Source organism: Oncorhynchus mykiss, chromosome 32, assembly GCF_013265735.2.
Source record: "Oncorhynchus mykiss isolate Arlee chromosome 32, USDA_OmykA_1.1, whole genome shotgun sequence".
In the NCBI taxonomy this organism is placed as follows: Eukaryota; Metazoa; Chordata; class Actinopteri; order Salmoniformes; family Salmonidae; genus Oncorhynchus; species Oncorhynchus mykiss.
This window is the reverse complement of record NC_050572.1, coordinates 15,506,664-15,534,502: the sequence shown is the minus strand read 5'-3', so window position 1 is coordinate 15,534,502 and position 27,839 is coordinate 15,506,664. Positions and strand designations below refer to the sequence as shown.

General features: G+C 42.7%; 1 protein-coding gene across 1 annotated transcript in view; it reads left to right on the top strand.

The window, feature by feature from the left end:
* The window catches only part of LOC110487985 (zinc finger protein 385D), a 43,726-nt gene extending 28,455 nt beyond the window's left edge, over window positions 1–15,271 (top strand). Inside the window, exons 3-8 of the mRNA XM_021559919.2 lie at window positions 5,907–6,017; window positions 6,734–6,899; window positions 12,451–12,708; window positions 13,093–13,274; window positions 13,472–13,576; window positions 14,243–15,271. Of these exons, the coding sequence (XP_021415594.2) occupies window positions 5,907–6,017; window positions 6,734–6,899; window positions 12,451–12,708; window positions 13,093–13,274; window positions 13,472–13,576; window positions 14,243–14,482 (1,062 nt within the window). The 3' untranslated portion in view covers window positions 14,483–15,271. The remainder of the gene's footprint in view (window positions 1–5,906; window positions 6,018–6,733; window positions 6,900–12,450; window positions 12,709–13,092; window positions 13,275–13,471; window positions 13,577–14,242) is intronic.
* The last annotated feature ends 12,568 nt before the right edge of the window (window positions 15,272–27,839 follow it).

The following is a 27,839-nucleotide window of genomic DNA, read 5'->3' as shown; positions in this document are numbered from 1 at the left end:
GCCTGGTACTCAGCACTCTATTGTCCCTCTTATCGCTCTGCATCAATGCAAAGGTAATTGAAAATCTAATCAAACACTTAATGAGAGCCCATGAGCTCATGTTGCGCAACATTTCTATAGGGTATGCAATTGCATGAGAAGATAGAGTTTTGATGGCCTCTCTTAAAAAGAGGAGGAACCCATCAGCTTTCTATAGGCTAGGCCTACAATAACTATTTGTCAACTTTCATAATATTTAGCAAATTGCTTGTCTTTACAACAGGAGTATAGCCTACAGTACCTGGCTGGCATGAAAATGAACCATGGGAAATGTGTCCTCCATTCGCTGTTTATGTGCATAGATTACATGTATTTTTTCCCCTGCCACTGTTTTGAGAAAGGAGCATGATAATGGTCTGTTCTAAATCAAAATAAATTCCAACATACAGTACCATTCAAGGGTTTTCTTTATTTCTTTATTATAGTAAGCAAAAAAGTGTTACATAAATTGATTTTATATTTGAGATTCTTCAAAGTAGCCACCCTTTGCCTTCATGACAGCTTTGCACACTCTTGGCATTCTCTCAACCAGCTTCATGAGGTAGTCACCTGGAATGCATTTCAATTAACAGGTGTGCCTTGTTAATTTGTGGAATTTCTTTCCTTCTTAATGCGTTTCAGCCAATCAGTTGTGTTGTGACAAGGGTGGTATACAGAAGATAGCCCTATTTGGTAAAATACCATGTCCATATTATGGCAAGAACAGCTCAAATAAGCAAAGAGAAATGACAGTCCATCATTACTTTAAGATATGAAGATCAGTTAATCTGGAAAATGTTAAGAACTTTGAAAGTGCAGTCGCAGAAACCATCAAGTGCTATGATGAAACTGGTTCACATGAGGACCGCCACAGAAAAGGAAGACCCAGAGTTACCTCTGCTGCAGAGGACAAGCTCATTAGATTTAACTGCACCTCAGATTGCAGCCCAAATAAATGCTTCACAGAGTACAAGTAACAGACACATCTCAACATCAATTGTTCAGAGGAGACTGTGTAAATCAGGCCTTTATGGTCGAATTGCTGCAAAGAAACCACTACTAAAGGACACCAATAATAAGAAGAGACTTGCTTGGGCCAAGAAACACGAGCAGTGGACATTAGACCGGTGGAAATCTGTCCTTTGGTCTGATGAGTCCAAATTTTAGATTTTTGGTTCCAACCGCCATGTCTTTGTGAGACACAGAGTAGGTGAACGGATCTCCGCATGTGTGGTTCCCACCATGAAGCATGGAGGAGGAGGTGTGATGGCGTGGGGGTGCTTTGCTGGTGACACTGTCTGTGATTTATTTAGAATTAAATTTCTTAACCATCATGGCTACCACAGCATTCTGCAGGGATATGCCATCCCATCTGGTTTGCGCTTACTGGGAATATAATTTGTTTTTCAACAGGACAATGACCCAACACACCTCCAGGCTGTGTAAGGGCTATCTGACCAAGAAGGAGAGTAATGGCGTGCTGCATCAGATGACCTGGTCTCCACAATCACCTGACCTCAACCCAATTGAGATGGTTTGGGATGAGTTGGACCGCAGAGTGAAGGAAAAGCAGACAAGTGCTCAGCATATGTGGGAACTCCTTCAAGATTGTTGGAAAAGCATTCCAGGTGAAGCTGGTTGAGAGAATGCCAAAAGTGTACAAAGTTGTCATCAAGGCAAAGGGTGGCTACTTTGAAAGTTCTAAAATCTCAAATCTATTTTGATTTGATTAACACTTTTTTGGTTACTACATGATTCCATATGTGTTATTTCATAGTTTTAATGTCTTCAATATTATTCTACAATGTAGAACATTGTAAAATTAAAGATAAAACCCTTGAATGAGTAGGTGTGCCCAAACTTTTGACTGGTACTGTATATTATTTAGTATATGTAAAGACAATATTAAATCAAGATTAGTCTGATGGGTGACAATATTAGCCTATTACTTGGGAATGATATATTATCATTTGTGAATGATGCCCAGCTTGTGCAGTGTCGTGGAAATTCTAATCAAAAGGAAGAGAGACTGCAGATTCTTCACTTTTTATTATAAGGTTTACAAATCTGGAGCTGGTTAACAATCCACTCAACAACATTGCAGAGTTAAGAGCCAAACAAGCAAGAGTTGGGTCTCAGCCTTTATAGGAAAATACAACCACTGTCTGCATGGCAGTTTAGCAGATGTGCGAGGATCATGGTGGGAACATAGTGCACAAACTAGTGATAACGCCAGTTTTGTTACTCCTTTCTGCTGGTAGAATGTTATCTGCTGCTCAAGCTAGTCTCTGTTCTCTTCATATCTCCACACAGCTGTGCCCTTGAAAGATACGAAAAGAACAGGATGAACCAAAATCTGTGGTCATTCTTAGAGGATCTTTGTCTTTGGCCGCGTGACCAAATCACTCAGAAACAAGAGAGGAAAAAACAATGGCTTCTTACATGAGAGAAACAGACAGTGGAAATGTACAGGTTTATGGCTCATACAGTGCATTTGCATAATAATGTTTCTAATTTTGCCACCATAGCAGTAAGGCAAGAAACAGCATACAGTGCCTTGCGAAAGTATTCGGCCCCCTTGAACTTTGCGACCTTTTGCCACATTTCAGGCTTCAAACATAAAGATATAAAACTGTATTTTTTTTTTAAGAATCAACAACAAGTGGGACACAATCATGAAGTGGAACGACATTTATTGGATATTTCAAACTTTTTTAACGAATCAAAAACTGAAAAATTGGGCGTGCAAAATTATTCAGCCCCCTTTACTTTCAGTGCAGCAAACTCTCTCCAGAAGTTCAGTGAGGATCTCTGAATGATCCAATGTTGACCTAAATGACTAATGATGATAAATACAATCCACCTGTGTGTAATCAAGTCTCCGTATAAATGCACCTGCACTGTGATAGTCTCAGAGGTCCGTTAAAAGCGCAGAGAGCATCATGAAGAACAAGGAACACACCAGGCAGGTCCGAGATACTGTTGTGAAGAAGTTTAAAGCCGGATTTGGATACAAAAAGATTTCCCAAGCTTTAAACATCCCAAGGAGCACTGTGCAAGCGATAATATTGAAATGGAAGGAGTATCAGACCACTGCAAATCTACCAAGACCTGGCCGTCCCTCTAAACTTTCAGCTCATACAAGGAGAAGACTGATCAGAGATGCAGCCAAGAGGCCAATGATCACTCTGGATGAACTGCAGAGATCTACAGCTGAGGTGGGAGACTCTGTCCATAGGACAACAATCAGTCGTGTATTGCACAAATCTGGCCTTTATGGAAGAGTGGCAAGAAGAAAGCCATTTCTTAAAGATATCCATAAAAAGTGTAGTTTAAAGTTTGCCACAAGCCACCTGGGAGACACACCAAACATGTGGAAGAAGGTGCTCTGGTCAGATGAAACCAAAATTGAACTTTTTGGCAACAATGCAAAACATTATGTTTGGTGTAAAAGCAACACAGCTCATCACACTGAACACACCATCCCCACTGTCAAACATGGTGGTGGCAGCATCATGGTTTGGGCCTGCTTTTCTTCAGCAGGGACAGGAAAGATGGTTAAAATTGATGGGAAGATGGATGGAGCCAAATACAGGACCATTCTGGAAGAAAACCTGATGGAGTCTGCAAAAGACCTGAGACTGGGACGGAGATTTGTCTTCCAACAAGACATTGATCCTAAACATAAAGCAAAATCTACAATGGAATGGTTCAAAAATAAACATATCCAGGTGTTAGAATGGCCAAGTCAAAGTCCAGACCTGAATCCAATCGAGAATCTGTGGAAAGAACTGAAAACTACTGTTCACAAATGCTCTCCATCCAACCTCACTGAGCTTGAGCTGTTTTGCAAGGAGGAATGGGAAAAAAAATGTCAGTCTCTCGATGTGTAAAACTGATAGAGACATACCCCAAGCGACTTACAGCTGTAATCGCAGCAAAAGGTGGCGCTACAAAGTATTAACTTAAGGGTGCTGAATAATTTTGCACGCCCAATTTTTCAGTTTTTGATTTGTTAAAAAAGTGTGAAATATCCAATAAATGTCGTTCCACTTCATGATTGTGTCCCACTTGTTGTTGATTCTTCACAAAAAAATGCAGTTTTATATCTTTATGTTTGAAGCCTGAAATGTGGCAAAAGGTCGCAAAGTTCAAGGGGGCCGAATACTTTCGCAAGGCACTGTATGCCTTTTTTGTTGTTGACTTTTTCAAATCATAATCGCACACCTCATGTTGCCTAGCCCATATGCCTATATGTTTTGAGGTTTGTATCACAACTGAAGGGGCCAAATTACTTCTTAAAATGAAGCACATTAATCCGCTTTACAACAGGTGTAGCGCCTAACACACGCAGTGCTTGAGTTTAAAGTTTGGGGAAGATAGTTTTCACCATAAAAATGCACCTTTACAATAAAAGCATTACATGCATAATTGCATTTGTGATCACTTTTGAGAATTCCCGCTAATTGATTGCATTTTGGAACATTTGAGCTTATAGCCTACTACCGTGTGTGCATTGCTGCTTAATGTGAAGAAATTGCCTAATAGTTTATCAACATTTTAAGCTAAACGTTCTGATCTGTTGCATCCGCCTCATTGGTTTTTGTTTTTGATGCTAGTGGTTGTATTCATTTGGGATCTATCGCATCCCAGACTATGTTTGGAATATTTATTTCTCGCACAGAATAGAATAAGTCAATTGTTATACTATGCAGGATAGTAGATTGACATAGGCTAGTGCTTTTGATATTCGTTAGGCTTACTCATCTTGTTGGCTGATGAATAGTAAATATGGATAATTCTTCAATATGCGCCTCGGAATTTCGCAGTTGCATCCCTGATGTGTCTGTCTTCACTTGTAGCCTGTGAGAAGGACCCGATCACATGACGGGCTTAATAAGAATTTAGATATCTGAGAGAGCCATGTGAGTGAGAGGTGCTTCGGAGCACTCAGCCGGGAGAAGGGTATTATAATTATTATATTCAGCCCAAGGGAACAACGACCACACAAAGGGGATGCTGCCGGGAATATCGAGACATTATCAAGTGCTTGTCAAATTGTGAATGAGAGACTGATAAAGTGTGTGCAGCCTGCACAAAAAATAAAGCAGAGCTCATGTCTTTTCAAATCATTATTAGAGTCGCATCATGCAGCCTTCGAATGTATTAAAATCAAAACATATAGCCCAATGTTTGTATCACAACTCAAGTTGCATAAATAACCCTAAATTAAGCATATAGGAGGACCAGTTTCTTTGTTACCCACTCAACACAGAAAAGCCGCATGTGACACTCCCTCAAATAATTTGGAGAAAATATCCTTTCTATTTTATTCAGCTATGTTCAATTGTATTATTCATACTATAATATAAAATAATGCCACTGAATTCTCTGCAAATCTTGTCTACTAAATTAACTAGTGTATACGGCCATATGGCATAGCCAGACCTGGGCCTAACATAAGGATAGCTCACAGTATGCTATTCTGTTCAACTGAAAAAGACTACATTTTCTTCACATCGTGTTTCTTTAGACTGGTCTAAAATAAATAATGGATTTATGTGAATTTTTGGTGTAGGCTATATTATATTGATTTATTAGACTTTTTAAAATGTAGATATTCCAAAGATTTATGTCAGTGGCTTGTAGGCTATGTGTGGAAGCCACGAGATGCTAAATGTGTTTATGTTAATTAATGGTCAATTACCGTGAGACTGGCAGTTATTTGCTTGACAATCACCAGCTGACAAAATGTCATGACCGCCACAGCCCTAGTGTGAGAGCATTTAAGGTACTCTTTAACATTGACATCTTGCTCAACCTTCACTCCTGCCTCAGCCCTAGCCATACCACAGTAATTCAACACCTTTTTACTCTTGTTGTTGCAGATGGACCGTGATCACAAATCCCGTTTTGGTCCAGGATTTGGACTAACCACGCCCTTTATGAGGAAACCCAGCTCATCGTGTGTCGTTTGCCGACTGAGGTTCAACTCAGAGGTAGGCAGAGTTTGACCTCTTACAGGGCAGTACCAGGGATGCTGCAGAGTTTCACCACATACAGGGCAGCACCAGGGATGCTGCAGAGTTTCACCACATACAGGGCAGTACCAGGGATGCTGCAGAGTTTCACCACATACAGGGCAGTACCAGGGATGCTGCAGAGTTTCACCACATACAAGGCAGGACCAGGGATGCTGCAGAGTTTCACCACATACAGGGCAGTACCAGGGATGCTTGCAGAGTTTGAACTTAAAACAAGTAGATATATAATAAATGTTGTGTGGTGTTGACCAGTAGATATATACTAAGTGTTGTGTGGTGTTGACCAGTAAATATATACTAAATGTTGTGTGGTGTTGACCAGTAGATATATACTAAGTGTTGTGTGGTGTTAACCAGTACATATATACTACGTGTTGTGTGGTGTTAACCAGTACATATATACCAAGTGTTGTGTGGTGTTAACCAGTACATATACTTTGCGGATGGCACAGGTTTGATATTGGATGAGATGTATGAGATGAAAATCTCAGAGTTTATAAGTTGCTCTGGATAAGAGCATCTGATAACTGATGAAACACTAATAATGTTAGATCTCTGGCTTGACCCTGTGGCTATATGACTTGATGACTTGAGTTCTTACTACTGCATGGTCATTGGAGTTGTTGTCGCTTGTGTGACTCAGTGGTTCTGGTTCTATTCTCTCTGTGTAGAGCCAGGCCTCATCCCATTACAATGGTACCAAACACTTCAAGAGGCTCAAAGCCCTCGACCCACTGGACTGCAAGACCAGAGCCCCCGACACAGTAACCAAGGAAACCACGACCAAGAGCGTATCACCCTGCCTTCTGCCGCCCAGCTCAGAACCCAGTTCAACAGGTTAATGTGTGTGTGGTGTGTGTGTGTGTCTAGCCACTTTAAACGATGCCACTTTGTTTACATACCCTACATTACTCATCTCATATGTTTATACTGTACTCGATACCATCTACTGCATCTTGCCTATGCCGTTCTGTACCATCACTCATTCATATATCTTTATGTACATATTCTTTATCCCTTTACACTTGTGTCTATAAGGTAGTAGTTGTTAGGTTACTATTGTTAGGTTAGATTACTCGTTGGTTATTACTGCATTGTCGGAACTAGAAGCACAAGCATTTCGCTACACTCGCATTAACATCTGCTAACCGTGTGTATGTGACAAATAAGATTTGATTTGATTTGATTTCAATGACTGTACCGTGGTCGGCCTTGAACTTCAGTGGCTTCAAAGAGAGGGGGCAGTCTTTCCCCTTGTGTGCACTGCGTGCATACGCGTGTGTGTGTGTGTGCGTGCGTTCATGGGTGCATGTGCACGTGTTTGTGTGCACCTGTCTATCCTCACTGTCAAAAAGTGCAGATTGACTAAAAGGCTGAAAGGCATTAAACACTTCTTCCTCTACATTACCCTAAATACATATTAAATACAGTGCATTCGGGAAAGTATTCAGACCCATTTACTTTTTCCACATTTTATTACATTACAGCCTTATTCTAAAATGAATTAAATATTTTTTTCCCTCATCAATCTACAAACAATACACTATAATGACAAAGCAAAAACAGGTTTTTAGAAATTTTTGCAAATGTATTTAAAAAATATCACATTGACATAAGTTTTCAGACATACAGTTGAGTCGGAAGCTTACATACACCTTAGCCAAACACATTTAAACTCAGTTTTTCACAATTCCTGACATTTAATCCTAGTAGAAATTCCCTGTCTTAGGTCAGTTAGGATCACCACTTTATTTTAAGAATGTGAAATGTCAGAATAATAGTAGAGAGAATGATTTATTTCAGCTTTTATTTCTTTCATCACATTCCCAGTGGGTCAGAAGTTTACATACACTCAATTAGTATTTGGTAGCATTGCCTTTAAATTGTTTAACTTCGGTCAAACGTTTTGGGTAGCCTTCCACAAGCTTCCCACAATAAGTTGGGTGAATTGTGGCCCATTCCTCCTGACAGAGCAGGTGTAACTGAGTCAGGTTTGTAGGCCTCCTTGCTCACACACACTTTTTCAGTTCTGCCCAAAAATGTTCTATAGGATTGAGGTCAGGGCTTGTGATGGCCACTCCAATACCTTGACTTTGTTGTCCTTAAGACATTTTGCCACAACTTTGGAAGTATGCTTGGGGTCATTGTCCATTTGGAAGACCCATTTGCGACCAAGCTTTAACTTCCTGACTGATGTCTTGAGATGTTGCTTCAATATATTCACATAATTTTCCTTCCTCATGATGCCATCTATTTTGTGAAGTGCACCAGTCCACAACATGATGCTGCCATCCCGGTGTTTCACGGTTGGGATGGTGGGTGTTCTTCGGCTTGCAAGCCTCCCCCTTTTTCCTCCAAACATAACAATGGTCATTATGACCTAACAGTTCCATTTTTGTTTCATCAGACCAGAGGACATTTCTCCAAAAAGCACGATCTTTGTCCCCATGTGCAGATGCAAACCCTAGTCTGGAATTTTTATGGCAGTTTTGGAGCAGTGGCTTCTTCCTTGCTGAGCTGCCTTTCAGGTTATGTAGATATATGACTCTTTTCACTGTGGATATAGATTCATTTATAACAGTTTCCTCCAGCATCTTCACAAGGTCCTTTGCTGTTGTTCTCAGATTGATTTTCACTTTTCGCACAAAGGACGTTAATCTCTAGGAGACAGAACGTGTCTCCTTCCTGAGCGGTATGACGGCTGCGTGGTCCCATGGTGTTTATACTTGCGTACTATTGTTTGTACAGATGAACGTGGTACCTTCAGGCGTTTGGAAATTACTCCCAAGGATGAACCAGACTTGTGGAGGTCTACATTTTTTTTCTGAGGTCTTGACTGATTTCTTTTGATGTTCCCATGATGTCAAGCAAAGAGGCACTGAGTTTGAAGGTAAGCTTTGAAATACATCCACAGGTACACCTCCAATTGACTCAAATGATGTCAATTAGCCTATCAGAAGCTTCTAAAGCCATGACATCATTTTCTGGAATTTTCCAAGCTATTTAAAGGCACAGTCAACTTAGTGTATGTAAACTTGTGACCCACTGGAATTGTGATACAGTGAATTATAAGTGAAATAATCTGTCTGTAAACAATTGTTGGAAAAATTACTACACAAAGTAGATGTCCTAACATACTTGCCAAAACTATAGTTTGTTAACAAGTCATTTATAGAGTGGTTGAAAAACGAGTTTTAATAACTCCAACCTAAGTGTATGTAAACTTCCGACTTCAACTGTATATTCTCAGTCTTTAGAGGTTCAAACGCAGCACTTTGCTTGTGTGTTTGTAATGTATGCAGATCTGTGAGTATGTATGCATCCACAGCTGTAGGAGTTTGCGTTGCTTGTTAATCTCTGCAGATCTGGGAGTGTGTATGTGTCTTTATATCACAAGAGGTTGGTGGCACCTTAATTGGGGTAATGGCTGGAGCGGAATCAGTGGAATGGTATCAAATACATCAAATACATGTTTCCATGGTTTCCAGGTGTTTGATACATTCCCTTATCATATTGGTGTGCATGAGTGTTTTAGAGAGTGGGAGGCATATTGTTTGATAAATATGCGACATAGTGAGAGACCATTTTGATTTCATGCGATAGCGATAGAGTGAGCTTTGTGATGATGACTTTGTCAAACAGCCTTATTGCCATTTTAGAGAGACAGTCAATGAAAACAGACAAACAAACCCTCACAGGCCTAATCACCATTACCAAGGCAAGGTTACCAAATTCCCTATTTCCAGTCTGTCTCACTGCAGATAATGGAGTATAATCATCTCAATCCAAGCCTCTAATTTTCCTACTCCAGATCCAGATGAATTAAGACCATGGAAGAACTACTCTGAGAAATGGAATCAGATTCCCATAGGGGTAAATCCAGATGAATTAAGACCATGGAAAACTACTCTGAGAAATGGAATCAGATTCCCATAGGGGTAAATCCAGATGAATTAAGACCATGGAAGAACTACTCTGAGAAATGGAATCAGATTCCCATAGGGGTAAATCCAGATGAATTAAGACCATGGAAGAACTACTCTGAGAAATGGAATCAGATTCCCATAGGGGTAAATCCAGATGAATTAAGACCATGGAAGAACTACTCTGAGAAATGGAATCAGATTCCCATAGGGGTAAATCCAGATGAATTAAGACCATGGAAGAACTACTCTGAGAAATGGAATCAGATTCCCATAGGGGTAAATCCAGATGAATTAAGACCATGGAAGAACTACTCTGAGAAATGGAATCAGATTCCCATAGGGGTAAATCCAGATGAATTAAGACCATGGAAGAACTACTCTGAGAAATGGAATCAGATTCCCATAGGGGTAAATCCAGATGAATTAAGACCATGGAAGAACTACTCTGAGAAATGGAATCAGATTCCCATAGGGGTAAATCCAGATGAATTAAGACCATGGAAGAACTACTCTGAGAAATGGAATCAGATTCCCATAGGGGTAAATCCAGATGAATTAAGACCATGGAAGAACTACTCTGAGAAATGGAATCAGATTCCCAGAGGGGTAAATCCAGATGAATTAAGACCATGGAAGAACTACTCTGAGAAATGGAATCAGATTCCCAGAGGGGTAAATCCAGATGAATTAAGACCATGGAAGAACTACTCTGAGAAATGGAATCAGATTCCCAGAGGGGTAAATCCAGATGAATTAAGACCATGGAAGAACTACTCTGAGAAATGGAATCAGATTCCCATAGGGGTAAATCCAGATGAATTAAGACCATGGAAGAACTACTCTGAGAAATGGAATCAGATTCCCATAGGGGTAAATCCAGATGAATTAAGACCATGGAAGAAGTGGTCAAAAAGGGACTTTTTGGACCTGAATGCCTAAACAGGTGCTCAAAGTTGACCCATTTTGTATTCCCGCTCATACAATGAGACATCTATGTCTTCATCACTGGAAAAGATAAACAGTTGAGTTTAATATAATTTAAAAGCTTATTAACAGAGTTGTCCATCTATTTTAAAACATCTTGAAAGAAAACATTTTTTTAATGAAAACAATATATTTTTTAACCTTTAATCTCAGATTCTTCTCATATTCGCATATGTTGTAGCCTAGAACCGATGTGAGGTTTTTGTGCTGTGCCCGCCATTGGTTGAGACACAACATGGTCTTGAATACAGGGTGTCATTTCAATCATAGAAATATAATTCATAGAATGGAGCTATCCCTTTGGACTATTGCAATTCAGCTGGTACACCATTGAAATTGAATTTAAATTTTAACTTTAACTTTAGAAGCCTTTCAAAACTCAAATACCCCACAAGTTTGCATTTCCTACTAGGCAGGAAGATTCTCAGAAACAAAAGAGTGATCAAATTAAGATCCTACATCTGTAGGTCTCCTATGGAGCATTGACAGTATAATTTAAAACAACAGATCTTCCCATTCAACTCAACATTCTCTGATGTGTGGATGTCCAACCATCTTTGTGGTACTATTTGAAAGTCTACATTTCTATTTCATTCCCATTTTAGTACATTTATCAGTCAAAACATGACACCCACCCTGTATTCAAGAGCATGCTGTCTCAACAGATGGCTGGCACAACACAAACACCTCAGATGATGTAAAATAGGGTCTAAGCTACAACATATGCGAATATGAAAAAATGTGGACACATTTTAGATAATTGATGCTTAAGGCAAAAAAAAAAAGCCATAATTGCTATAAATAAATAAATCAATAAAACATTCAATAAATTATAGAATTGTTTGACAACCCTGTTTTTGTAAACTTTTAAAAGACATCAATCTCAACCGTTTATCTTTTCCAGTGATCCAAAAAGGTTAACTTTCAGGACTTCTATCTCTTGAATGTTTTGAGTGTTCCAAAAAGTAACTTTCTGAGCAAGTCAACAATGGGCAAATACTGTATATAATGAAGGCTTTCTTCAAATCAAAAGGAGTGCTGTCAAAAAGAGAGTGAATTCAAGTGGATTTACCCCATAGGAAATCTTGGATTATTACCAAGATTACAGCTAATGAATTTCATACACACTGGTGTGTTTTTATCTGTCTCATTGAGTTATGGTATGAGTTGAGAAACTTGAGATGCTTGCGAAAATGGGCCCTGGTCAAAAGTAGTACACTAGATAGTGAATAGGGTGTCGTTTGGGACGCAGACCCTGCAGTGGTAATCAGCATTAGAGACTCTGTTAGAGGTTGATGTAGGAGAGAAGAAAGCATCAGAGTTAACTTATCTCCCCTCTCTCTCACCACCACTGTCACACACACAAACACTCTCCCCACTAATTCACCATTCACCACACTCAAATTTGTTTTAATTTTACGATGACAGAAAATGGGATAAACCCTTATCACGATGCTCTTTTCTAATCTTCTGTGTAGATGTCACAGCCGGAGCCGTGTTGTCACCACCCTCTGCCTCTAGGGTGGTTCCATCGACCTGCAGCCCATCTGTATCCATGGAAATGCCCTCTGGCCCCTCTCTGTCACTCTGTCCCCTGGTGGAGAAGGAGAAGGAGATGGAGGGAGAGGTGGAGGAGGTTGTGGAGTCGGAGGAAAAGAAGGCTAAGAGACTACTATACTGTTCTCTCTGCAAGGTGGCGGTCAACTCTGCATCCCAGCTACAGGCTCACAACAGCGGTGAGAATGAAGCTTTACTGACCTGTTTGTGCACAGGTGTGTGTCATCATCATGTTGCAACAAGTCCATCTTTTTAATCATTGCTCTCATCGGGTCAATACCACACCAATCGATCACTCACTCCCTATTCCCAAGGGCTAGGCCATTATTGCCATCTTGATCTGACAGGTAAAGTGATGAAGTTTGATTATACCCTGATGAAGACAGCTTGGCTGTCGAAATGTTGGATATTAAATATTTGTATCTGAAAAAAAACAACCAAATAACGCATATTACATTTTTGCTTCTGAGCTCCTAGAGTGTGATGTCCCACTTTGTTAATACTGTACTTAGTTGGCGTCTCTGCTTCTAACCTTTGACCCATCTGACCTTTCACCCTGTCAGGCACGAAACACAAGACAATGCTGGAGGCCAGGAGCGGCGACGGAGCCATAAAGTCATTCCCCAGGTCAGGGGTCAAAGCCAAGCTGGCCACTCCCACTGAGGTGTCGACTGGGCTACAGAACAAAACTTTCCACTGTGAGATCTGCGATGTGCACGTCAACTCCGAGACACAACTCAAACAGGTTAGTTGTATACTCTATTTAAACTGAGATGAGAGGAAAAATATGGATTTTAAATAGGTTTAGTGTTTCCGTTAATTTCCTGTGACCTGATGAATCTATGAGCTAGACTGACCCATGTGGCTAAGACATCGCCTTCTCCCTCATCCCTGTCGCCCCCCCCCCACTCCTCTCTCCACCCGCCCTCTCTCTCTCCTCAGCACATCAGCAGTAGAAGGCATAAAGACCGTGCAGCAGGGAAGCCAGCCAAGCCCAAGTTTAGCCCCTATGGTCTGCCGCCTCAACGAAACCAGAATCTGCAGACAGTGAGTACCACATTATTGTCTTTTGGCAGTACTTTACTGGAGGTTTTGTTGTGGACTGTTTGTGGTTTACATCTGGTATGATTGGATTGGAGTTGTTTTGCAAAGTGTTGTAGATTGTGGAACAGGTGTGATAGCGGTATGGTTGTGATCACGTTGTGATTTAATTGTAGACCGGTTGTGATCATGTTGTGATTTAAATGTAGACAGGTTGTGATCATGTTGTGATTTAATTGTAGACTGGTTGTGATCATGTTGTGATTTAAATGTAGACTGGTTGTGATCATGTTGTTATTTAAATGTAGACTGGTTGTGATCATGTGGTGATCATGTTGTGATTTAATTGTAGACTGGTTGTGATCATGTTGTTATTTAAATGTAGACTGGTTGTGATCATGTTGTTATTTAAATGTAGACTGGTTGTGATCATGTTGTGATCATGTTGTTATTTAAATGTAGACTGGTTGTGATCATGTTGTGATCATGTTGTTATTTAAATGTAGACTGGTTGGGATCATGTTGTTATTTAATTGTAGACTGGTTGTGATCATGTTGTGATCATGTTGTTATTTAAATGTAGACTGGTTGTGATCATGTTGTGATTTTAATTGTAGACTGGTTGTGATTTAATTGTAGAAGGGTTTTGATCACGCTGTGTGTGGTTTCCAGGTTGGGATCACTCTGAGGAAGGAGGACTTGGCAAAGCCTCTCGTCTCGCGCCTCTTACAGAGCCATCTCTCCCTCGCTGCTGCTGCTGCCATGGCAACCCTGTCCCCGTTCCATTTGCTCCCTGCCCCTACATCTGGCTCCGCCCTCTTTCAGACTCAGCCCCTCCACCAGACCCTATTACATCCTGCCCCAGGACCTCTCCGTACGGCACATACATCAGTTCTGTTCTCACCGTACTGACTCAGACCTGAACCAGATTTGGCCTACTCCTGACTCAGACCCATGTCAGATGGACCAGAACCCAACTCTGTGGGACCAGTGCAGACAAACTGCAGTCTGTAAAGTTGGAAACAGAGCTGGGATCAGATTCAGAGTATTTATCTCTACTGACCATCTTGGACCAGGGTGTCTATGTTGGTTTTTGTGCGATGTTTGAGTGTGTGCGTGTGTGTGTGTTCATGTGTTCGTTCGTGTGTTTGTCATGAAATACGAGTATTGTTTTTCAAAAATAATTTGTTGCTTACCTTGATACTAATCCCTCTTTGGGTCCCGTTCAAGAATTTCTCAAAAACTGAAATGAATTAAGAGACGCCGATCCTTCATTTTGGCTTCAAACGATGGGCCTCAATTATTTACTACTTAGAGCACAGGTAATCCCCTTGGCTTTACTTCTTCAGATAAATCACAACAGGAATGTGCTCCTTGACCGTGACTTTATTGTCTGGGAGATGCTGCTGTGCACAGGAGGACCCAGGCCCCATGAATCTCTGTAGAGATCAATTTAATCAGACATATGTTGGTATATCTAATGTTTTGGTGGGAGGTAGTCTATAAGAAGGGGTTAACCCCTATCAAATACAACTATTTGATAAAGGCATCCTTAACAGGATTTTTTACAATATACATATGTTCTCTGTGGAGATGGGAGAACCTTCCAGAAGGACAACCATCTCTGCAGCACTCCATCAATCAGGCATTTATGGTAGAGTGGCCAGACGGAAGCCACTCCTCAGTAAAAGGCACATGACAGCCCCCTTGAAGTTTACCAAAAGGCACCTAAAGGACTCTGATCATGTGAAAGAAGATTATCTGGTCTGATGAAACCAAGATTGAACTCTTTGGCCTGAATGCCAAGCGTCACGTCTGGAAGACACCTGGCACCACCCCTACGGTGAAGCATGGTGGTGGCAGCATCATGCTGTGGGGATGTTTTTCAGCAGCAGGGACTGGGAGACTAGTCAAAGTAAAAAAAGATAATTGATGAAAACCTGCTCTTGAGCGCTCAGGACCTCAGACTGGGGTGAAGGTTCACCTTCCAACAGGACAACGAACTGAACCACACAGACAAGACAATGCAGAAGTGGTTTCGGGCCAAGTCTCTGAATGTCCTTCAGTGGCCCAGACTTGAACCAAATCGAAAATATCTGGAGAGACCTGAAAATAGCTGTGCAGTGACGCTTCCTATCCAACCTGACAGAGCATAAGAGGATCTGAAGAGAAGAATGGGAGAAACTCCCCATTGGTGTGCCAAGTTTGTAGCGTCATACTAGAGAAGACTTGAGGCTGTAATTGCTGTTAAAAGTGCTTCAACAAAGTACTGAATAAAGGTTCTGAATACTTCTGTAAATGTGATATTTCCAGTTTGTTTTTTATACATTTGCAAATAAACATTTAAAAATCAGTTTTTGCTTTGTCATTATGGGGTAATTTGTGTAGATTAATGATTTTTGTTTAGTTGAATATGGCTGTAATATAACAACATGTGGAAAAAGTCAAGGGGTTTGAATAATTTCCGAATGTACTTCATCTAAGGAACTGTTTCAGAGGAAGATGTGTTTATAATCTGCTGAATCCCAGTCGACCTTCAGTGACTAAGAATACCAGCATACATCTGAGAGAAAAGTAGAAGTGCTTTTTGGGGATTCTAGTGGTACATGTAAAGTGCTTTTAGCCTAATGGCCACGATGAAGGAAGGCTCTTATATAAACAACATCCCACTCATTAGATCAGATCTCCTGCTGCTCTTACGGATGTGCTTGAAGGATCTAAGAAGCACTGCCCATTCTCTTCAACTCAGTGGTTTGTTTCCAGTGGTTTGAGATGAGATTAGCAAGATGGATTGTGTGTGTGCATGTAACATTTTAGATTTTAGACCTTTATGTTACCTTTGAACCTACTGCATTGCTCATGGAGTGGTCATGGAGTGGTCTCAGAAATAAACCCGATTCCTGCTATATTTTAGATATGCTTCAATTGACCACTTCAATCATTTCAGAGGTCATGGCCTTTATGTTACCTTTGAACCTACTGCATTGCTCATGGAGTGGTCATGGTGTGGTCTCAAAAATAAACCCGATTCCTGCTATATTAGAAACAGTTGCTCCAGTACTAATAACTAAATTGGCCTGGCAAGAAAATCACCCCTCGCTCGATCACAGCAGCATCCTCATCCTCCCTCTCAACATGGCTGCCATATTGCTTACATTCATTCTCTGGAGCCGTGATTGAGAACATCTGTGTGTGGGATACTCAGGGTAATATTTAATATTCCAGCGCTTGTCAGACAACAGACCCCCTTTTAGCCCTCTGGCCAAGCCGGGCTGCTCTGCTCTTCACCTCATTCTGTCTCTCACTTCCTCTCCCTTTCTTTCTCTCCTTCTCCCTCTCCTCCTCCGTCTCAATCTCCCTCTTGCAGTCTCACTCACGCACACACACAATAAAAACAACACATGAAGAATCTGAAAGCGCTTTAAAGCAACAAAAAAATACAAGAACTTTAGAGAAAAACGATTTAATTCATGAGATGGAAGGTCATAAGAGGGTCGGGAAAGTTCATGGCTTGAATGTTCATTGGAGGAAGGTGGTCAAAGGGGGCAAGCAAACAAATATGGTCTCTGAAGCAAGTCTGGGGGGCCGGCAGGCAGCACGGTGTCATCTAGGTGTCTCACCATCCCTGCTGTCTGTGTGGCTTCTCCATGGTAGGATTTGGATGGAGTTTAAACTCACCTACTCCAGTTCATGGACTCTGTATAAGTGTAGCTAGTTAGCTACTCCTTCAGTACTAACAAAATGAATCACCCACTTGAGTGAAGCTGTGGCAGTCAAGTGGTGCCGGAAAGCACACCACATTTCAATAATAACTCAAAAGTAGCCTTCCAACTTAGTCTTCCCTTAGATCCTCATCACTGCACAAATCTACTGTGCCGTCTTGCTTTCAGCTTCTCTCCATCCTCAACCTCCGGACACTGGCTGGCATTCGAATCAAAACAATTGCCAGCTAGCCAGCTAACATTAGCTAGCTAGCCAAACAAACAAACAGCCTAAGTCTGTAACTGAGGTGGCCTGTAATGATAAAAAGAACGGACACAAGTTTATGTCTGCAAAGTTCTGGCACTTTATTTATTCTGAAGAATGTTTTTTTTTCTCTTGTTCAATTGTCTATTTTCTTGATTGTACTTTTAAAACCTTCACATCAAACAAGTGCACACTTTCAATTACACAACATAAATGCACATTACCTCAAGCAGAATTCTAAAATATTCCACAAATAACCCTGTCTTACTGTATGATTTCAAATGAAAACCAAAATGTATATCACATTCATACAACAGAAACACTTATATATGAAGACAAAAATAACTGAATGTATTTCTACACGCTGCTACTGATATAGAAAACTGACAACAATACATTCAGCTGTAAAATAGTGGCACCTCCGTAAAATCGTCTCTCTCTCTCATGCACCAGCACTGTCTGCACTAAAAGTCCACGGTCCAGACTGAGCGTGCACGGCCAGTTTACCAGCTCATGAGCACAATTTTACATAAAACCAATAACATGTAAAACAAACTCAGAAATTCCTAACAAATGGATTCTTTATAAAATCTCCTAGACAAAATTCAGTACAAGTGAGCTACTCAGTAAACATAGTCTCTGTGACTTGTAAATTGTTTCTACCTCAGCTAGCATCAAGCTAACATATACTCTCACTCATTGTAAATCATGTTCTTCTCTCACTCAGTTCGACACAAAACCAACACAAAACCATTCCTAATGTGATAATACCTTAACAAAGTTGTTTTACAGCATGTTATTACATATTCATTCTATATTAGAATGTTTGGAAGTTCTGTTACATACGTGTAATAGTAGAAAAAATGGACACAAGTTTACTGTCTGCAAAGTTCTGCCACTTTCTTTATTCTGAAGAATGATGCATGCGCTTGGCCAGAACTTGCTGTTTCTCCTATTACCACAGTGCAACAGCGCCATCTATTGGCTTGATGGAATACTAATGCTAAAGCATGCAGAATATGCCATTTAGATTAATTAAGACAAATATATAAACAAATTGGTTAAAAAAATATCAAAGGGGTGTCTGTTTTTAGTGAGTTTGTTTTCAACCCAGTACACTCTCCCCTCCTCTTTTTGATGACTCCTGACATCTATTTGTTTGCTGTCTATAGTCAAGTCAATTTCTATTCAGTGTCGAGCATGTCCAGACAAGTGGTGTTCCTTCGTGCCAGTAACCTACTTGTAACACTAGATAAGTCATTATGTTTCCAGGCACCATGTAAAAATTGAGCACAACTGCGTTTGCTCCTTGCCTCCATAACTGGTATGACAGTTGTGTTACGTGGAGTGGAACAGACAAAAAGACTGGGATGAAGTAACCAAGGTATTTATTGATACACAAGGGGAAGATGGAGTGCAGACCAGGGGAAGCTCGGGCGGGTTGCAGGAAACCAGGTGCGGAGACTGAGGCTGGAGCGAGAGGGGTTGGAACAGAGGTAAGCAGGTCCGGAGGGGGAATCCAAGGGAGCAGTAGAGTGGGGTAACCAGGTAGTAGTAGCAGGATGACGTGATGTAGGACTGGAGAGAGGAAGCAGAGTCAGAGTGGGCAGAAGGACCAGAGATTACGATCTGGCAGCGTGGAAGTGGCAGGGCTGAGTATTTGTAGAGGTCTTGATTATGGAACAGGTTGCAGCTGGTGGGGATCTGCTCTGACTCCAACACACCTGTCTCCACCCACACAATCACACACACACAGAGAGAGGGGGAGAGGGAGAGAGCACTAAGGGAGTGGGGCAGGTCAAGGAGACACCGAATGAGCAGTAGAGGGCGTGGCAGGAGCAGATGTAACAAGTTGTCCCAGACTCTCATAGCTAAGCATTTCTCTGGGCCTTCCAGTGTGCTTGGACATTCTCACAGGTAAGTCTTCCTTTCCATTGACCTCTTGCCACTGTACTAGCACAACATCTTGGAGTTCCTCCTGCACTTCATCCTCCACTCTGTGCTGTTCAGGTCCTTCAGACTGCTGCTGGATCTGTTCTATTTTCTGTGCCACTGTAGGTTTGAACTCCAGAGCAGTAGCTTGCAGTCTGGTATGTCACTCTGGTTTACTTGGTTGTTGTCTGACATCGATCTGATGGACCCGAGGACTGTGCTGGTTAGTATAGTAGCTTTCCTCTTCATCTGAACTGTCAAATTCTTGGTCAATCAGGTTACTGATGGTTGTCTGTTTTTGTCTTGGTGTTTTCACAGGTTTGGATAGAGTGTCTTGATGCACAGGCAAATCATTTACAGGTAACAGGAGGTTCCGGTACAGCACACAAAGAGTGTTGTCTCCAGACTCTGACTGGATGTTATACACTGGACCCTCTCTAATTCTCTCCACAACTCTATGTATTGTCTTCTCCCAGTAAACACAGAGTTTCCCGGGGCCACCTCTTTCCGATAGGTTCCTCACAAGGACTCGATCACTTTCACTGTTCTCAGAAGCGATTTTGTTTGCATCTTGCATCTTTGTTGCCCACTTCTCTACGGATGTTTGTTGGGTTCTTGTCACTATTTCTGGTTCGAGGTTGAACAGTAGGTCGATAGGAAGGCGTGGGGCTCTGCCATACAGGAGGAAAAATTGTGTATCCCGTTGCCTCGTGCCTTGTACAGTTACAGCCATGGATGATGTTTGGTATATGGTCTTTCCACTCTGTCTTCTTCTCTTCTTGCAGAGTACGGAGCATCTGCAGGAGTGTTCTATTAATCCGTTCCACAGGGTCACCATGTGGATGGTAGTGTGAGATCCCTGCAGATCCCTGAGAGTGTGAGATCCCTGCAGATCCCTGAGAGTGTGAGATCCCTGCAGATCCCTGAGAGTGTGAGATCCCTGCAAGCTGCTGGAGTCTCTGGAACCGGTTGTTCGCGAGCCCTTGGTCGTGGTGAAACTTATTAGGGTAGCCAAACAGAGGAACGAAGTCTTGGAATATCTTCTCAGCTGTAGTTTTTCCTGACTTGTTCTTCATTGGTTAGGCCTGTGCAAAGCGTGTGAAATGATCGACCAGTACAATAATGTATTCATAGCCTCCTTTGCTTGGCTCAAGGTACATATAGTCTACAGAGAGAAGCTCAAATTGTGCACTGATGGTGATAGAACCCATACGTGCTTTCTTTGGAACACAGGGACTGCAACGATGTGCGCTGAGAGTCAGGAAGCAAGAACAGGAGTGAGTGTTTTAATAAATAAACAAAACAATTAACATGAAACACAAACAACGCACCAACATGAAACAGAGACAATAACACCTGAGGAAAGAACCAAGGGGAGTGATAGACATAGGGAAGATAATCAAGGAGGTGATGGAGTCCAGGTGAGTGTCCTGAGGCGCTGGTACCCTTGACGATGGTGACAGGTGTGCAGGATAATCAGTAGCCTGATGACCTAGAGGCCGGAGAGGGAGTATACGTGACAGGTGTGCGGGATAATCAGTAGCCTGATGACCTAGAGGCCGGAGAGGGAGTATACGTGACAGGTGTGTGGGATAATCAGTAGCCTGATGACCTAGAGGCCGGAGAGGGAGTATACGTGACAGGTGTGTAGGACAATCAGTAGCATAGTATAGATAGTCTCTAAATTTGTCACAGATCGCCCATTTAACTGCTAAAAACTCAAGTTTGCCAGAATGGAGGTGGTAGTTTTTCTCTGCTGGAGTTAACGATCTGGACCCATACCGATTACACATAGTCTCCCATTCGGATGTTGGTAAAGGACAGCCCCTAGACCCTCATTGGAAGCGTAAGTGTGGAGCAAAAATGGTAAGTCACAGTCTGGGTACGCTAGTATGGGTGGATTGGTTAGCATGTCAACCAACTTGGCTATGATGGCTCTGTGTACAGCCGTCCACTGAACTGGTGTCTTGGGATGCCATTGTCCATTGCTAACCTTTTTGGCCTGGGTTTTTCCTTTGGTTGATTTGGGCTTTTCTTCTGATGGACTTTGTAGCAACTCAAATATGGGTTTGGCCATCCTGGAGAAATCTTGGATGAACGACATGCAGTAGCCGAAGAATCCCAGCAGTGTTCTGACCTCTCCAACTGTCTGTGGGTCCGTCTCCTTTAGCTGCAACACAGCCTCCAAGTCTTTTGGGTGGATTTGTACTCCCTTGCTGGATACGATCTGACCTATGTACCTCACTTGGCGTCTGAAGACTTCACACTTTTCGGGCCCAGTTTGATACCGTGCTTCCTTATCCGACTAACCACTCTTCTTAGGCCTTCCACATGTTCACTGAACGTCTTGGAATAGCAGAGAACATCGTTCAGATATGAAGATCAGCTGTCGTCTCTCATGCTTTCTGGAACTCCTTCCATACACCTCTGGAAAGCTGGTGGGGCGTTGGTCAAACCAAAGGGGATGCGAACCAACTCATACAGACCCCAGGGGGTGCTGAACGCGGTGGATAGTCTTGAGCATTCATCGACAAAGCCTTGGTGGTAAGCACTGCCTTGGTCGAGTATCAAGAACCATGTGTATCCCCATAGGTTATCGAGCAGGTCTTGTAAACCTTGGCAACGGATGATGGTCAGGGATGGTCTTGCGAAACATCTCCCTGAAGTTGACACATAACCACAGGCTGCTGTCCTTCTTGCACACGCAGACCACCTGGGATGAATATGGAGATTTGTTGATCCAGCCTCTCTCCAGTAGGTTTTGGACATTCTTTCATTTCTTTGTATAGAGGTTTCGGAATGGAGTTGTAACTTTTCTGGACAGGCGTGTGATCCTTCAAGTTGAGTTTTAAGGTTCGGAATGCAGCCCATATCTCCATCTTCCTGTGCGAACACATCAGATCCTTCATATAGCATTCTTCTAACTATTTTTTGTTCCTCTTCCTGTAGATGTTCTAAGTCAACAGGCGGGTGCCATTTGTCTCTGGACCCAACTGGTGTGTGACACTCTCTTCTCATGGTGAAGCTGAGTGGAGCATTGAAAAGCATTAATAGACTGACTCACATGCTTCTTCTGACAGTCAGGTGCTGTGATGACAGGTCTGATGTCGTCCATCAACTCTACCCAACCCAGCACTGTTCTCTGAGAGAGATAAATGTCATGTTGTCTGGAATTCTGAATTTGAATCTTTACCACCATCGAGGCTCCACAGGACACATCCACGAGGCATAGAAACAGCTGAAAACCTTCTGGGCAATGGCTGTCCATGGCTGGCTCGAACACAATTGTTCCTCCCTCCGGCCAGGCCCTGATTCTAAATTTTAACTCAGCTATTTGACCTGTAGGAATGGTAAGTCCTTTCTTTCACACTTTTATCAGACAGCTCTGAGACATTTCTTCATTGGCCATCACTTTAATTGCAGAGACCATGGTTTCAACCGCTTTTTATTTTACATTCATCAACTCACTCAGCAGTGCACTGAGATTGACACCATCAGTCTGTTCACTGTTTTCTCTGAGTTCCTCTATGACATTAAAGTCTAGTACTGGACAGTCTACACAGCTCTGACTAACTAGCATAGGCACACGTATGGCCATTTCCCATGTTTACTACTAAGAAGCTACAGGGACACTTCAATTCATCCATCAATGGGGACAGTAGTTCAGCTTGCTGCAGTCATGTGGAGCTGGCCTTCAGTTAACAAAGTCTCAATGGTTTGGATCTCAACACTTGGCAAAGAGTTCTCTACTGGCAAACAGTGCTGCTACATCAGTAACCCTCATCAACCCAGATACCTGCTCTGCAACCGGGGGTGCTGCATGTGCTGACCAAATCAAATCAAATCAAATGTATTTATATAGCCCTTCGTACATCAGCTGATATCTCAAAGTGCTGTACAGAAACCCAGCCTAAAACCCCAAACAGCAAGCAATGCAGGTGTAGAAGCACGGTGGCTAGGAAAAACTCCCTAGAAAGGCCAGAACCTAGGAAGAAACCTAGAGAGGAACCAGGCTATGTGGGGTGGCCAGTCCTCTTCTGGCTGTGCCGGGTGGAGATTATAACAGAACATGGCCAAGATGTTCAAATGTTCATAAATGACCAGCATGGTCGAATAATAATAAGGCAGAACAGTTGAAACTGGAGCAGCAGCACGGTCAGGTGGACTGGGGTCAGCAAGGAGTCATCATGTCAGGTAGTCCTGGGGCATGGTCCTAGGGCTCAGGTCAGTTGAAACTGGAGCAGCAGCACGGCCAGATGGACTGGGGACAGCAAGGAGTCATCATGTCAGGTAGTCCTGAGGCATGGTCCTAGGGCTCAGGTCCTCCGAGAGAGAGAAAGAAAGAGAGAAAGAGAGAATTAGAGAGAGCACACTTAAATTCACACAGGACACCGAATAGGACAGGAGAAGTACTCCAGATATAACAAACTGACCCTAGCCCCCCCGACACATAAACTACTGCAGCATAAATACTGGAGGCTGAGACAGGAGGGGTCAGGAGACACTGTGGCCCCATCCGAGGACCCCCCCGGACAGGGCCAAACAGGAAGGATATAACCCCACCCACTTTGCCAAAGCACAGCCCCCACACCACTAGAGGGATATCTTCAACCACCAACTTACCATCCTGAGACAAGGCTGAGTATAGCCCACAAAGATCTCCGCCACGGCACAACCCAAGGGGGGGGGGGGGGGTGCCAACCCAGACAGGATGATCACATCAGTGACTCAACCCACTCAGGTGACGCACCCCTCCCAGGGACGGTATGAGAGAGCCCCAGTAAGCCAGTGACTCAGCCCCTGTAATAGGGTGAGAGGCAGAGAATCCCAGTGGAAAGAGGGGAACCGGTCAGGCAGAGACAGCAAGGGCGGTTCGTTGCTCCAGAGCCTTTCCGTTCACCTTCCCACTCCTGGGCCAGACTACACTCAATCATATGACCCACTGAAGAGATGAGTCTTCAGTAAAGACTTAAAGGTTGAGACCGAGTTTGCGTCTCTGACATGGGTAGGCAGACCGTTCCATAAAAATCTATAGGCTCTATAGGAGAAAGCCCTGCCTCCAGCTGTTTGTTTAGAAATTCTAGGGACAATTAGGAGGCCTGCGTCTTGTGACCGTAGCGTACGTGTAGGTATGTACGGCAGGACCAAATCAGAGAGATAGGTAGGAGCAAGCCCATGTAATGTAACCTTTGTAGGTTAGCAGTAAAACCTTGAAATCAGCCCTTGCTTTGACAGGAAGCCAGTGTAGGGAGGCTAGCACTGGAGTAATATGATACATTCTTTTGGTTCTAGTCAAGATTCTAGCAGCCGTATTTAGCACTAACTGAAGTTTATTTAGTGCTTTATCCGGGTAGCCGGAAAGTAGAGCATTGCAGTAGTCTAACCTAGAAGTGACAAAAGCATGGATTAATTTTTCTGCATCATTTTTGAACAGAAAGTTTCTGATTTTTGCAATGTTACGTAGATGGAAAAAAGCTGTCCTTGAAATGGTCTTGATATGTTCTTCAAAAGAGAGATCAGGGTCCAGAGTAACGCCGAGGTCCTTCACAGTTTTATTTGAGACGACTGTACAACCATTAAGATTAATTGTCAGATTCAATAGAAGATCTCTCTGTTTCTTGGGACCTAGAACAAGCATCTCTGTTTTGTCCGAGTTTAAAAGTAGAAAGTTTGCAGCCATCCACTTCCTTATGTCTGAAACACAGGCTTCTAGCGAGGGCAATTTTGGGGCTTCACCATGTTTCATTGAAATGTACAGCTCTGTGTCATCCGCATAGCAGTGAAAGTTAACATTATGTTTTCGAATGACATCCCCAAGATGTCAAATATATAGTGAAAACAATAGTGGTCCTAAAACGGAACCTTGAGGAACACCAAAATTTACAGTTGATTTGTCAGAGGACAAACCATTCACAGAGACAAACTCTGATGCAGTATCCAAATCCCAAGATACAAAGAAATACAACTTTTATACTGTCCCAAGATGCAAAGAAATACAACAATACATGACAAAACAACAAATGGTGTCTTTTCCATTTTTAACTGTGTTTTTGGAATTCTTCTCACAGACACAGGAATGGTAACTTTCACACAACAAAAATAAATAACTCCTCTCCTCGATGGATGGAGACACTCAGTCCAAAAACTTGCGGTTCTGACCCATTGCTCAGTGTGTCTTTGGTTGTTGATGTGTTGTTGGTCTCGGTCAGTGACTGATAATAGTATCAGTCAGTCATTGTCTGTGGCTGATAATAGTTCATCAAGTTGATCATGCAGATGAAGTAGATAGGACAATCCCTTGTCCTCCAGCTTCAGTATCTCCTCACCCATGATGTAGTCAAAAGGTTCTGGTTCGTTAGACTCCGATGCCTCTGGAATGTCTCTTTCGCTCTCGTTGTCTAGTGCCATTGATAGTGTGTGCAGCTGGCTTCCATTCATTGATGGGCGGCACGTAGCCTAGTGGTTAAGAGGGTAGGACTAGTAACTGGAAGGTTGCAAGATCAAATCCCCGAGCTGACAATGTAAAAATCTGTTGTTCTGCCCCTGAACAAGTCAGTTAACCCACTGTTCCTCGGCTGTCTTTGAAAATAAGAATTTGTGCTTAACTGACTTGCCTAGTTAAAGAAAGGTAAAATAAAAATAAATAAAAATAACTGTTTCTGAAGATTCCAAATAATCTTGTGACGCTTTACCATCATTACTGGATACTGGATGTCTTGATCTGCTCTCTAGTGACTCTCAAAGTCGTCTCTGGATAACTCTTGCAGCCTTCATGGCAGCTCTGACATCTGTATCACCCAGGTTTAGGATCAGCAATTCACCAGATGGTAGCGCTATCCTGGACAAGCCCCCAATCTTGCTACTCCGTGCTGGATTCTGATGATATTAATTAGCTATATTTATTGTTAATTCTTAAAACAACAATGTATGTATGGAAGAAATACCATAATTGATTCATTATAAAAATATTTACAAAATGTACAGCAGCTCTCTGCCAAGGCAACCCCAAAGTCACAACACAAGGTTGTATCAAGGTTTTTTTTGCACTGAGATGTCATAATGACGTTATAAGGTTGTTGTAGTACTGAGATGTCACAATGATGTTACAATGTTGTTGCAGAGCCATTTATTTAGAATAATAATTTACTCAACTTATATAGTGCTTTTCAAAGAATCTCTAAGCGTTTCAAAGCACAAAAGACAAGAGATTTAGAAAAACAACATCACAACATCATGAGATGAACAGTCATTAGAAAGTTCATGGCTTGACTGGTCATCTGTATCAAGACCCAGATGCAGACAGTTCGAATCACAGATGTTTTTTTAGAAAACAGGGGGCAGGCAAACGACAGGTCAAGGCCAGGCAGAGGTCAGTAGTCCAGGGCAGAGTCAGTGAAGTATAGAACGGCAGGCAGGCTTAGGGTCAGGGCAGGCAGAGGTCAGTAATCCAGGGCACTGTCAGAAAGGCAGGCACGCTCAGGGTCAGTGCAGGCAGAATGGTTAAAACTGGGAAGACTAGGAAACAGGACACAAAGGGCTGTGAGACGGGTTTAATTGTAGATACATGGAAAGTGGGATGTATACAGAGAGTGCGGGGCAACAGAAGGTGAACAGCAGAGGGGCTAAGGACCTTAGAGATAGAGAAAGTGCCGATAAAATGGGGGGAAAGTTTGCGGGACTCCACCTGGAGGGGCAGATCCCGAGTGGACAGCCATACGTTCTGCCCGAGATGATAGCGGGGATCAGGGGTCCGGTGGTGGTCTACCTGTCGCTGATACTTGCAGGTGGTCTTGAGGAGGGAGGACCGGGCTCTCTTCCAGGTATGGCGAAAGCGGCGGACGAACATCTGGGCCGAGGGTATGCTGACCTCTCCCCCCTGCTCAGGGAAGAACAGAGGCTGATAACCCATAGAACACTTGAACGGCAAGAGACCAGTGGCGGAGCATGGAAGGGTGTTGCGGGCGTATTCCACCTACACGAGTTGCTGGCTCCAGGTAGTGGGGTTGGCGGAGAGGAGGTAACGAAGACTCGTCTCCAGGTCCTGATTGGCTCGCTCCAACTGGCCATTAGAATAGGGTTGAAACCCAGAGGACAGGCTGGCAGATGCCCCAATGAGGGTGCAGAACGCCTTCCAGAACCGGGACGAGAACTGTGGACCGCTGTCGGAGACCATGTCCTCCGGAAAACTATGTATCTGGAAGATGTGCTGCACCATGAGCTGGGGCTTGGCTGAGAGTAACTTGGGAAGGGGATTGAAATGGGCAGTTTTGGAAAACCTACCCCCCACTCTGTGGATAGTGGTGTTACCATCTGATGGAGGGAGACCTGTGACAAAGTCCAGGGAAATATGGGACCAGGGGCGGTGAGGAAT